Source organism: Artemia franciscana, chromosome 17, assembly GCF_032884065.1.
Source record: "Artemia franciscana chromosome 17, ASM3288406v1, whole genome shotgun sequence".
Lineage (NCBI taxonomy): Eukaryota > Metazoa > Arthropoda > Branchiopoda > Anostraca > Artemiidae > Artemia > Artemia franciscana.
Genome location: NC_088879.1, coordinates 11164480 through 11178830, shown reverse-complemented (window position 1 = coordinate 11178830; position 14351 = coordinate 11164480). Strand labels below are relative to the sequence as shown.

The 14351-nt window shown below is 33.0% G+C and overlaps 1 protein-coding gene across 2 annotated transcripts in view; it reads left to right on the top strand.

Moving 5' to 3' along the window:
- LOC136037838 (bromodomain-containing protein 1-like) overlaps positions 1-14351 on the top strand; it is a gene marked incomplete at its 3' end in the record, with an annotated part of 88423 nt that overhangs the window by 48434 nt on the left and 25638 nt on the right. For both annotated transcript variants that reach the window (XM_065720683.1, XM_065720682.1), the window contains 3 exon segments: positions 3016-3282; positions 9919-10242; positions 13265-13992. In XM_065720683.1, the coding sequence (XP_065576755.1) occupies positions 3016-3282; positions 9919-10242; positions 13265-13992 (1319 nt within the window).

Genomic DNA, 14351 nt, shown 5'->3' with positions numbered 1-14351 from the left:
TTATGATTTAACCATCTGTGATATATATTTAATTTATTATCAATATTTATTTGATACCTATTAAAAAAGAATCGTTTTATATATGTTTAATACATATTTTTAATATTTATACTAAATAATAATAAATTAAGTTAACAATTAACATGATATATTAAACTGATATTAATAATTTAATTTATTGATGTATTAATAATGTAACTAATATAATATTAAATTGATATAATACACAATAATAATTGATATATTAAATAAGATATCAATATATCAATGTTTAAGATATTTTAAAATACATTTCAGAAAGATGTATTTAATTTGCATTTAATTTATTTATGCTTTAATTATGGCAATCTCTGACAGTTATGTCTAAAAATCTCAGTGGTTGAATAGTCCATGTTAAAATGGGGCTAAACTATCCTGTTAGTAAAAACAAATACAAACAAAGATTGCTGAAACTTGTTAATCAAGCACACATAAAGATAATTTTCATCAACCTAGAAGTTTAGTTTATTAATGCTCGTTTCAAGTATTGATTTGGTAAGTTAATATACAAGTAAAGGATTTGGTTTATTAACTTTATTTTTATTTATGAAATTCTGTTTTGTTCTTGATGTGTTCCGACTTCTCAATCGACATTGCAAATGCATCGAATTGAGAAGTTATGTCACTTGTATCTTTGAACAAGCTAATGATGTTATTTTGACACAGTAGCAAGTTTGAATTTGCTCTACTATGTAGTTGGGATGAACTACCTAGATGTTATTTTGATGTTATTTTGTACCGTGTTGGCAACGCTGCAGCAGAGTTGATAGAACATGTTGCTGATGGAGCATGCAACAGCGTTTCCATGCAACAGTCTTCTCAACACTTCCAACCATTTAAGAAGAAGTAGATCAAATCAAAGTCAAAATTAGCAAGTGAAAACGTTGAAATTCATATTTAGTAAAAAGAAGTCAAAAGCTGTTTGGCGCATCCATTCTTTGGAGAATTTTTTTTATTCATGAAGTACTGTGTTGGTTTTGATGGGTTCCGACTTCTCCTCAATCGATATTGAAAACACATCGAATTGAAAAGTTATGTCACTTGTATCATTGAACAAACTATTGATGTTATTTTGACACAGTAGCAAGTTTAAATTTGCACTATGTTGTTGAGATGTACTACTCAGAAAGATATTCCTCTGTGATTCACATGATCTAAAATACCCCTTTCACAGAACTCTTGTCTCGTTTGTATTTATTCATATGCTCAAACTTAACCTGCTCAAAGCAAAGCAGTACATTCACCGAACGAGTAGCTATCCACTCACCGGGAATGAACCTAGAAAACTACTCATTTCATATAAAAATTGGAATGAAATTTACAAGACAAGGAAAGAAGGAGAAAAACTAGTAGAGGAAGAAGAAGACTTATTTTGTTAAATGTTATGTTGTTAAATGTTAGTTTGTCAATGTTAAACTAACATTTCTAAATGAGGGATAGTTTTACATGTCATACAGGAATTTGTTAAAGTTTTATATGCTTTATTTTACAGGAATTTGTTAATTTTAAATATTGCTTAAAGGATATATTAAATAATACTAAATTGTAAAACAAAATTGTGTTCTTTACAATTTTCTACTGTTATGTCATGATTTGCAAGTGTGGTCTCAGAAGTTATTTACAATAAGCATACTCATATCGTAATACCAATTCTGTTATTAATTATTTTTATACGTAAAAAAAATAACCTAATCATTTGTTAAAGTTGTAAAATGAAAAAAAGAAGAAAAACTAGTAGAGGAAGAAGAAGACTTATTTTGTGCGAATAAGAATGTATTAACCATTTTTTTTTTGCTTCTAGGGTACGGTACTTGACTGCTGTGAAGTCGGCTATACTTCATGACTAGTTACTTGGACCCCTAATATTCTTTTCAAAACATTTGGGCAAATTGGATACAAAACTTTATCTAAATATTTGATGAAGTCAAATATAGTTCAGTAAAAGGTCCAAGTAGTCAAAATTAACACATGCAAATTTCTAGCAGAGCCTTACTTTTTAGTTATAAAAAGGATGAGAATTATTATTCCGCTCACTATTTAGATGACCATTTAAGTAGGGAGCCTTCCGAACTTTATTCTAAATACATTTGAAAATTTTTTAATTAATATGTTTAATGATTGCAGGCTAACTTTTATTATTGGCAAATGACGTATGAGTGATCAGAACAGTGAAAAGGGCTAAATTTTTTTACTTGCACTCTGAACAAAAATCCCTCTTTTTTGGCCTTAATTTCCACTCTTTTAGACGTCGGAAGTTGGCAACCCTGCAGAGTATTAGATTGGGGGTGACATGGATAGTGAAGTTAAAGAACAATGAGAACTTGAATAATTTTAAATATTGCTTAAAGGATATATTAAACAATACTAAATTGTAAAATAAAATGATATATATATGTATATATATATAAATATATATATATATATATATATATATATATATATATATATATATATATATATATATATATATATATATATATAAAGCTAAGAATATTTTTTTTGTAGTTGAGAAATTCGAATATTGATTTTTGGTGGTTTATGTTGTAGGTTATTGGGCAACTCCCCTGTTAGTTGGTTAGTGGATTGAATAAAATTCTGGATAAAAATTGCTGACTGAAAAACAGCAAAAATTCAATATGTATGGATGTTACTGTTTTGCAGATAAAATTACCGCCTAAAATTGTCGATAGAAGAACTGAAGCAATTGATTTTATGTGGCTATTGCTGTTATGTATATAAAAATTGCCGACAAAAAAGCTGAAAAATTTCAGTTTACATGGCTATTGCTGTTATGTAGATGGAAATTGCCTAGTTGTCTGGTAAAGTTAAATTTTCTCAAGTCGGTAAATTTCTAGTTAGAGCAGCCAAAATTGTTTATTTTGACAGGCGAATAGCCATGATAAGCCAGTATGGCTCCTGTGTGTACAACTGCGAACCCAGACCTAAAAACTTAATTATTCTTATGGTTATTTTCAGGTATTCCTGGAACCAATTGACAGTATTCAAAACATTCCTCCCGCCCGGTGGCGCTTGACTTGCTACATTTGTAAGCAACGTGGCGCTGGTGCATGCATACAATGTCACCGTCCAAATTGTTACACTGCCTTCCATGTGACTTGTGCTCAACAGGCTGGACTTCATATGAAAATGGATACGGTTAGAGAGGCTGCTTCCCATGGAGTTAATGTATCGTTGAAAAAAGAGGCTTTTTGTGACGCTCATACGCCGTTTGATTCCGACTGTGTAAGCTTGATTTTTTTTTTGCCTCTGGTGATGTTCTTGCTACCAGCTAAATTGCGTAAGCAGATTAAATTATTTTCAAAATAAAAAGTTACAACAAAATCAACTTAAAGTTTAAAAAGGGATGATGAAATTTCATTAAATTTGATGGAAAAAAAGAACCAGGGTCGTTTTCAGTATGTTGAAAAAAATGAAACGAAAAGACAGAAACAGACTTTTCGGCGAGGATCTCCTAGCCAAATTTCAGTTTGTGTACGCGGAATAGGTAAATTTTAATAGGAGAATTTAAGAATGCTTCTTGTAAAAATTATACAAAGCAATTCTTACCACCTGTAATCTGGCTCCTTTCGCTAATGCTGTCTTATCATCAGTCCTTGATAAATGTTTTGGCACTTATTGATATTTTTTAGGAGGGGGGGGGCGTTAGTGGTAGCGTAAATTATGAGAAATTAAAAATTACATTGCAAACATTTCTTTTTAGGAATGTAAGTTTTCAAAATATCCAGTTCGTGGACAAATAAAGATATACACTTTTTCAAGTTATTCTTTTGGAGGGAAAATTTCTTTCAGACCAACCTTGTGGGAAAATTCTCCAAAGAAGCAAGTTTAAAGGGGATAATGACAGTTCTAGAGCTCTTACTTTTCTGAAGAAGCTATACCAAGTAGTAATGACGAAGCAACGCAGCTCTGTGAATCAAAATTTTTTTAAATTTTTTAACAAAAATTTTTTTGTTATTTTCGAAAATTTTCAAGAATAATCTTCTTCGAATGTTTAGCTGAAAAAAATTGTATAGTATATTATTGCTGCAGATAATTAGAGAGTTTCATTAATTTTTAACGCAATATTACCAGCCGATAATTTTTTTTTTTTAACTCAGAAGCCAGGTTCTAGCAGGAGTGATTAGAATGAGTAGTATTAAACGATCTAGAACCAAACTTCAAAGATTAAATTTTAAATGATCAAATTCGAAGTCGAATTCTATAGAACGAACCTTGTTAAATGACTGAGTAATAAGGGAGAAAGCTACCAAATAAATTTTCCCCGACAAATAATTGTTACTGGACATTCTTACTGGATACAAAAGTTACTGGGTATTCCGATTACATGCATCAGTGCATTTGATCGGACCTATCCCAATTGGAACACTTATTTGTTCATCCACGCATGCTGAAATTCTATGGTTTTTTCCTGTCGGCAATTTTCATCTCGGGACTTTTTCTGGCATTTTTATCAATTTTTGGGTTTTTTTCCTATCGGTAATTTTGATCTACATAACAGCAACAGCCACGAATACTGTCGATATAATTGACCAATTGGTTTATCGGCTTATTACAAAAGATGCTGGAATGGTCAGGGTTGCCACCAGTGGTACGAAAAGTGCTATTTTAGCCCAATTTCATTATGTTTAGCACTGTAGCACGTGCAGGAGTCGTACTCTCCTAAACCTTTAAGTTGTATTATTTGCATTTCTTGTTGGTCAAATCCGAATGATTAAATAATGAAAAGTCAGTTTCCATAAGAACAAATAATGACGAAGGCTATATTGGCTTTTCATACTACAAAATATAAGAAATAAATGAAGAATTTTCGCTCAATTGATCCTAGATTGCATAACTGACATAGGGATAAGGTGAATATACTACTTGATTCCTTTGTGAATGCTCTTTCCAAATATGATAACAAATTCACTTACAAATGCAACCCCCGCCCTCGCCCCTTGAAGGTCCTAAAATAGCCTAAGGAACATCGAAAGACTAAAAGAAAACATTAAAATAATGAAATTGTTAGTTTATAATATCCAGGATGTTTCTACTAATCATGTCATATTTCCTTCCATTATTTAAATTTTGTTAAAATCATTTCATATAATTTTTTTGGGTAAATTACGCACTCAATCACACACGGAGATAACTTGCAAATTGAGAAGATTGCCGGTTTAGCGTAGGGGTTGAAAGGCATGACTACATTGATTTAACGAAGAAATTCAATAATAGAACTATATATGGAACCATCAGGCGGCGAGGGGGACACGTTTGCAAGTGAAATGATCAGCATATTTAGAAAGAACATACAAAAAGGAGTCGAATAGTTTGTTTACCTTGTGCCTATGTCAGTTGTGGAATCTTGTATATATTGAGTGATTGATCAATGATCAAAGTATGGTCATGAGACAATAATGATTTGAGACAATGATCAAGACACAATGAAATGGATATTTCGGCTATAATTCTGCCAGATATTTATTAATTTACTGAACAAAATATATAGAGTGTAAACAACAACATAAGACTCTTCTGGGTTACCCGAGAGCCTGACACAAGGCAGTCCAGTAAATATGAAAAACAAATATACCCTCGTCCAGAATTTCAGTCAATCCATTAGTCACCTAACAGTGGAGTTGCCCAATAGCCTACAACATAAACCATCAATAATCGATCTTCGAATTTCTCAACTACAAAAAATATATTATTAGCTTTATATAAATATATATATATATATTTATATATAATTATAATTTGGTTTTACAATTTAGTATTATTTAATATATCCTTTAAGCAATATTTAAAATTATTCAAGTTCTCATTGTTCTTTAACTTCACTATCCATGTCACTCTACAAACTAATACTCTGCAGGGCTGCCAGCTTCCAACGTCTAAAAAGAGTGGAAATTAAGGTCAAAAAAGAGGGACTTTTGCTCAAAAAGGGTGCTAGTAAAAAAATTTGCACAGCCCCTTTCACTCTTCTGACCACTCATACGTCATTTGCAAATAATGGAAGTTATCCTTGAGTCATTAAACATTAAATAAAAAAATTTCAAATGTATTTAAAATAAAGTTCGGAAGGCTCCCTACTTAAATGGTCCTCTAAATAGTGAGTTAAATAATAATTATCATTCTTTTTATAGCTAAAAGGTAATGCTCTGCTAGAAATTTGCATGTGTTAATCTTGTCTACTTGGACCTTTAACTGAACTATATTTGACTTCATCAAATATTTAGATAAAGTTTTGTCTCCAATTTGTCCAATTGTTTTGAAAAGAATATTAGGGGTCCAAGTAACTAGTCATGAAGTATAGCCGACTTCACTGTAGTCAAGTACCGTACCCTAGAAGCAAAAAAAGAATGTTTAATACATTCTTAGTCGCACAAAATAAGTCTTCCTCTTCTTCTACTGGATTTTCTCCTTCTTTCCTTTTTTTGTAAATTCCATTCCAATTTTTATATGAAATGAGTAGTTTTCTGGGTTCATTCCCAGAAAGTGGATAGCTGCTCGTTCGGCGAATGTACTGCTTTGCTTTGAGTATGTTAAGCTTGAGTATATTAATGAATACAAACTAGACAAGAGTTCTGTGAAAGGGGTATTTTAGATCATGTGAATCACAGAGGAATATCTTTCTGAGTAGTACATCTCAACAACATAGTGCAAATTTAAACTTGCTACTGTGTCAAAATAACATCAATAGTTTGTTCAATGATACAAGTGACATAACTTTTCAATTCGATGCATTTGCAATGTCGATTGAGAAGTCGGAACCCATCAAAACCAACACAGTACTTCATGAATAAAAAACATTCTCCAAAGAATGGATGCGCCAAACAGCTTTTGACTTCTTTTTACTAAATATGAATTTCAACGTTTTCACTTGCTAATTTTGACTTTGATTTGATCTACTTCTTCTTAAATGGTTGGAAGTGTTGAGAAGATTGTTGCATGGAAACTCTGTTGCATGCTCCATCAGCAGCATGTTCTATCAACTCTACTGCAGCGTTGCCAACACGGTACAATTGTACCATTTTTAGTCAAGGAGGCACACTCGTGCCTCTATAAAGAGGCGACACACGACAATGTTAAGCGATCTTCGGTTCCAGTGGTCGCAGACGGATGGGGAGGGATGCATTTCGTAGCCCGAGCTCCAACTAAGAAACCTGCAAAATTTCATCCCCCTCCAACTTTTTCTTCATGGGGAAAATCTGGCCGAAAGTTTCGACCTGTCAACCCAAGCCCCCCTTTAACGTTGTCCGATCGGGCTGAAATTCACAAGTTAAGGTCCTCTAGGGCCCAGGAGCTTATCCGCGAAATTTCAGCTTGATCCAATAACTCCTTCCCTGTTTTCCAGAAACCACACATAGCCACTTAAAATTCATTTACTTTTTTTTCCTAGACGCCTACAGGTCACATCCGACATCGGATCTGGGTGTACGAAGACTCATTCGATGCGGAATTCTCCGAGTAAGTGCCCATGAAAGTTTCGTAGGAAAATCTTAACCCCCCGAAAGTTTCGACCCTCCAACCACCCCCACCCCTTTTAACGTTGTCCGATCGGGCTGAAATTCACAAGTTAAGGTCCCCTACGGCCCAGGAGCTTATCCGCGAAATTTCAGCTTGATCCAATAGCTCCTTCCCTGTTTTCCAGAAACCACCCATTGGCTATTTAATTAACGGATTTCTCTCCATAAGAGCCCATGTTAATTTGAAATTTTTAAAAGCTATTGAGAAGTTATATTTTCACACATGCAAGTTAGTAGCTCCGTTGGTAGAGCGTGAGACTTTTAATCCTCGGGTCAAGGATTCAAGTCCCTTACGGGCGGTTTTTTTTCACAACATCAAAAAAATTTTGATAACACCTGGACAGCTTATCATTTGAGAGATAACAGAATATTAGCTTCTTATGAGCAAAAGAAACATTTCGGTCATTCTATCTATTTTTTTTCTATTTTATACAATGATTTAAAAGCGGGGGGGGGGGGGGTTCCTCTCCTATTTCCTGTACGAGGAGTACAGGAATTATTAAATTACATCCACCATGGATTGTAGAAAAACGTACAGAATTAATATGAAAAAAAATTAAACCTGTACAAAAGAGTCTTTAAAAGCGGGGGGTTTGCCTCTCCTAATAGTCTTCTTATAGTCCTAATAGTCTAATAGTCCCATGTTAATTTTTGAAATTCTTAAAAGTTACGAATATCAACATTCAAGTACATCAAAATAATCAGCTCGGCACGGCGAGAATGACTGCAAGCATCATAAAAATCCAGCTCCATTCCAGAAAAAATTTTGATAACACCTGGACAGCTTATCATTTGAGAGATAACAGAATATTAGCTTCTTATGAGCAAAAGAAACATTTCGGTCATTCTATCTATTTTTTTTCTATTTTATACAATGATTTAAAAGCGGGGGGCGGCAGCCACCCAAGTTCCTCTCCTAATTCCTGTACGAGGAGTACAGGAATTATTAAATTACATCCACCATGGATTGTAGAAAAACGTACAGAAATAATATGAAAAAAACTTCGTTTTCTTAAAGAGTTAAAGAGGCTGCGTCCCAAAGTCGAACCTTAAACCGTACAGGAATTAGAAGAGGCAGTTGGGGGGGCTGCCGCCCCCCAAACCCCCAGCTTTTAAAGACTCTTTTGTACAGGTTTTTTGTTTTTTTGCTAACCCCCAGCTCTTGGCTTCGGAAAGGCCCTCTTTTAATTAACAAAAAATTGAAATGAATGAATAATGGAATAACTTTGAAAAATGTTAAACACAAGAGGACAGGAGAACCATTGCGCCGAAACTAATAATTAGTAACAATGAAGTCCCCCCCCCCCCCCAAAAAAAAAACCTGTACAAAAGAGTCTTTAAAAGCTGGGGGTTTGGGGGGCGGCAGCCCCCCAACTGCCTCTTCTAATTCCTGTACGGTTTAAGGTTCGACTTTGGGACGCAGCCTCTTTAACTCTTTAAGAAAACGAAAACTGGAAAGACGAATAATTTAATTTGAAGTTTTTTATTTCGCCACTTTTTCTGTCATCATTTCGCAACAAAGTACAAAAAAGAGTACAAATAGCTAATAATTGACATAAATAGTGCAATTCTGGTCCGTGGAGGGAAAGTATACAATGAGGTAAAAAGACTGCATTGCACACGAATAATTTGTAAGTTGGCAACCCTAATACTCTGTGTGCAAAGGAATGTCTGGACTTGGATGTTATTACTAATGGAGCATGGAACTTACTCTTCCGCTCGAGTGTCATGACAATGAAATCTGTGTTCATTTGAAAAATATTCCCTAATAATGGCAACAGACCTTCAGCATGTCGATACACCAGTCATTTTCTCTTAGTGTCATTTCTGAGGAAAACAAGGATCTTGATTATTTCTTCAACGTAACTTATAATAAATGTAAAATACTTTTGATGTTATTTCAGAAATATATGCAGGAAATGGGAGAAAGGGTTGATTCTTCAAATGTAGAGGCACGTGCCGCTTTCTGAAAATAGATTTGCTTTGTGGAAAAAATACTTAAAGAGAAGCATTCAGCCCAACGTAAAGTGTTGTTTCTCAATTGTTTTTCGACATAAATTACCTTAAATTAAAACTCACATTCATAAAACTTATAATAAATGTGAAATACTTTTGGTTTTACTTCAAAAATATATTCAGGACATGGGAGAAGGGGCTGGCCCATCAAAAGTAGAGGCACGTGCCGTTTTCCGAAAGCAGATTTGCTTTGTGCAAAAATACTTGAAGAGAAGCGTTCAGCCCAGCGTATACTGTCGTTTCTTAATTGTTTTTTCAACGTAAATTACCTTAAACTAAAACTTACATTCATAATATTTATAATAAATGCGAAATACTTTTGATTTTATTTCAGAAATATATGCAGGACATGGGAGAAGGGGCTGACCCGTCAAAAGTAGAGGCGCGTGCCGCTTTCCGAAAGCGGATTCGTTTTGCGCGAAAAATATTGGAGGAGAAGCGTACAGCGCCACGTATAGTGTCGGTGCCAACAATTCCCCCGGAAAAGGTACGACATATTGCCAGTCTCATTGCAGCCCAGGGTCGCAATTCATTTATCCTTAGACTAATTGCATATTGGACCTTGAAAAGACAGTCAAGGAATGGAGTACCGTTAATTAGGAGACTGCAAACACACCCGTCGAAGAAGGCAGATGATAAAAGAGAAGGAAGAAATAAGGTAATTTTCTTAATTACTAAAAGTATGATAATAACTGATAATTCATGATAATCCTCTGATAATTACTGATTATAACTGATAATTACTGAAAATAGGGCAGTTACTAAAAATCAGCATGCATTGTCGAGCCATTTCTAATCATGTATGAGCGAAATGCTGTCTGAGTTCGCACATTCAGTTAGTAAATTTGATTAATAACTTCCTTATCGTGCTATTCGTGTACGCGGGATTTTTTTTTTTAAAGGGGGCTATGGATTTTTTTCGGGGTTAGGTTTTAGGGATAATTTCTGTTCACACATAGATTTGATTTTGTATTTTTTTTTATATGCAGGAGATTTTTTTTTTTTTTTTTTTTTTGGTCTGTTTGTCAACTGTGTATATTACGAAAAGTCTATTCTTTATTGACAATCAAAAGCTAATAAACCAAAATTTGTTCTCTAAGTCTAAGACTAAAAAAAAGTCTTAAACAAACAAAAACAACATAAGCAATGGTAAAGGTTGAGTCAAAAGGAATAATAAAACACATAACAAATAAATGATAAACAACGAAAGTCTTAGAAAAGAAGGAAACCCAAAGCATTTTAAAATTGGAAATATAAAAGGTTTAGCGGGGTGAACAACACATAAAAGTAAAAAAGGGACGGAAAATCCGCACTTATATATGGAAAAATACTAATATCGTCTGAAGTGTTCCCTAATAAACGGGTTGAATCTCCTTTGAAATTTCCCAGTAATAGCATGGATTGTTTAGGACGGTCGGCTAGCCTAAGTGGGGGAGATAAGGTCTAGAAGAATGGTCAAAATCAAGGTCAAGAAGACAAGGTTAAGGTCTATTAGAAAAACGCTCCTCATTACGGGTATTGGAAATGTTACATTTAGCAAATCACAGGCAAATACTATCCCTCTTTTCTTTTCACGAGATGAGGCACATGGCCTTTTGTAGGAAGGATTATTTTTATTATTATTTGTGAATGACCCTGAATGTTGACTGAGTTTGGAGAAAATGTCTCCTTGATCATTTGAGTTTATTTAGAAGTTTAAATAAGGACAGTGGTATCAACTGGGAGGGAGACATGCCCCCCGCTATATTCCCTTCTTAAAATCCGAAAAATATCTTTATTTAGAGTATTTTCATTGAAAATAACTTTTAATGGCATGTTTATCGATTAAATAGGACAATATGATAAGAGATTCGTAACGGGATACCGTAAGCATAATCGCTAGCTCATAATTTGTTTATATTCCTATCATATCTTAGCCCAATAAGGAAGAAAAATGTATTGTGTAGCGAGGAGTAGAGGAAAATAGTTGTTTAGTAAAATGTTGAGCTGTAATTTTTTTTCCTTCTTTAAAAGTGGTCTAACGTTCAGAAGTGTGCTCATCTCTATTGTATACAATGTTTATGCTCAATATAGTCATCGTTAGTCAAAAGTGGTCTAACGTTCAGAAGTGTGCTCATCTCTATTGTATACAATGTATATGCTCAATATAGTCATCGTTAGTCAAAAGTGGTCTAACATTCAGAAGTGTGCTCATCTCTATTGTATACAATGTATATGCTCAACATAGTCATCCCTTATGATGGTTTCTGTAGTGATGGTGGCCCGGGGTCTGCAGTTTAAACTTTTTCTTCGCAACCTCCTAGTTTTTCAAGAGGGCGGGTGTTCTTCAGACTAATGTTATTCTGGAGGGGGGGGGGCTTTTTGTCCTAGTATGTAACTGTAATAACAGTGGACCTGTCTCCCACTTAGTATTCAAATTGAAAGACTAGTCAAAATTTTCTCCTACAAAGTGTTTCCGAGTGTGTGAAAATATAAAATGCTAGGAATATAGAATATAGAATATAGAATATAGGAATATAGAAAATATAAAAAAAAAAATGCACCTAGTCTTCTGGTCTTCAAGTCACGGGCAAAGAAGTTTCTTTTATCTCGTGAGTGATTTTGATGTGAAGCCTGCTCGAGGTTATCATTCTATTTAAGGCATTTCCCTGATTTATTTTGCTGTAAATTTGTTTTTGTTTTCTTCTTGTTTTTTCCTCTTTCTATCCTTTCTTCCTTCATCAGTTGAATTTCTTTTGTGTTGAGTAGCGTGATGAATGTGGTTTTAATTAGCTTAGGGTGATAACCTCGCTTGCCCTTCCAAGCTTATTGCCTTTCTTGTCAGGCGAATAGCGGATAGTGTTTGTTTTCTTTTTTAGTAAATGAATGGTTATACGGAGGTAAATTGCTTTGTTCCCTCCGCATTGATTCTAAGGATCTATGACAAGTTGAAAATTTGGATCTTAAAATGTTGAGTTGAGAACAAAGTATTTTAAGTACACTAAAAGAATATTAATCTAATGTTGAAATATAAGGATTTATTTTGTGTATTATAAATAACTTGACATAATATACCTCTTATTTTTTTTTTCTTTAGTCACTTATTTTGTCTAATTGTTTATTTATTTTAAATTACCTTAAACCGCAGCTTGTAGCGATATAAGGATTTACCATCAATAAAGCTGATTCTTTTAATATATCCTTAGATTACATTTACTTTATATATTGTTTGTGTTTGTTACAATATTTTAATTTAATTAATTATTTTTCAATGTATTTATTATTTATTTATTTACTCGTATTTTACATAATTTTTGATACTTATTTTTTTACTGTTATTTTTTTGTGATGATTTTGATATCGGTGTATATCTAAATCTAATTCTTTTAGAATCAGCTCTTTAAAAGCTGATTCTTTTAATATGTCTTATCTGATTTAAAGTTTTTATTTATTAGTTTGCTTAATTAGTATTTAATTTGTTAAAACGAATTTCACAGCATTGTTTATTTAAAGCAAATTCTTTGAGGGATCTTTAAAAGGTAATCCTTCTATGATTGGTCCTTCAGAATCTATTTACATTTGTTCCATATTTACTTGTTATAATATATTATTTTGTTTTATCTTAGTACAATTAGTTTTCATTTTAATGTATTTCATTTTCGAATATTTATTATAATTTACCTCACTTTTCTTTCTATTAGAAAGACGAGATACTGGAAGAGTTACGGTACTGGCAACGTTTGCGTCAGGACTTGGAAAAGGCGAGGCTTTTATGTGAGCTTGTGCGAAAAAGGGAAAAAACAAAAAAGGAACTCATAAGAATAAAAGAGAAAGAATTTGAATTAGCCCTTGCCCCCGAGTTCTTTTATATGCGCCGTCTTTTGGATATGCTCCAGGAAAAAGATACTAGTGACATCTTTGCTGAGCCTGTAGACCATCGAGAGGTTCCTGACTACTATGAAGTTATTGTGAAGCCAATGGACTTTTCAACGATGAGAAAAAAGTTGGAAGATCATCAATATCGAAATTTATCTGATTTTTCAGCTGATTTTCATTTAATAGTTGATAACTGCATGCTTTATAATGATGATAATTCACCTTACTTTAAAATTGCACATAAACTTAAAGAACATGGTACAATATTGATAAAGCAAGCTAAAAGAGAACTGTACCCCGATAAAGAGGCTGGAAAATTGCCAAAAGAAGTTGGAAAATCTCCAAAAGAAATTGGAAAATCGCCAATCGATACGCCAAACAGTTCACCAAAGAATTTGGATCATGCCAAAATGGAAGAGATTGATTTTATATTGAACAAAAATGATGATAGAATAGACTTGACGGAAAGAATATCGGAATTGATGGACGCCCAGGATAAAGTGCAAGGAATTAAACAAGGCATGGCAAGAAACAAGAGGCTAAAACTTATTAGGTATTAGTTGTTCAATTTCTTTTGTAGTTGATTTCATGTTTCAGTCAAAAAGGATAGGTTACAAGAGATTAAGTTGGGAATCGTAAGGAACAAAGAGTTTAACCTCATTTATTATTTTTAGTTTTCGTTTTTAATTATTTAAAACTATTTAATTATTTAATCTAATCATTTATTTATATTTAATTTAATATTTAATTTAATAATTTAATTTAATATTTAATCATTTGATATTATTTAATATTTGAGTTATATTAAGCATATAAATTTAAGAATTATTTAAAGTAAAACTGTTTAATTATTTAAAAATGTTTAATTTTTATTTTGGAATTTATCATCTAATATTTGGTTACTATCTCTTT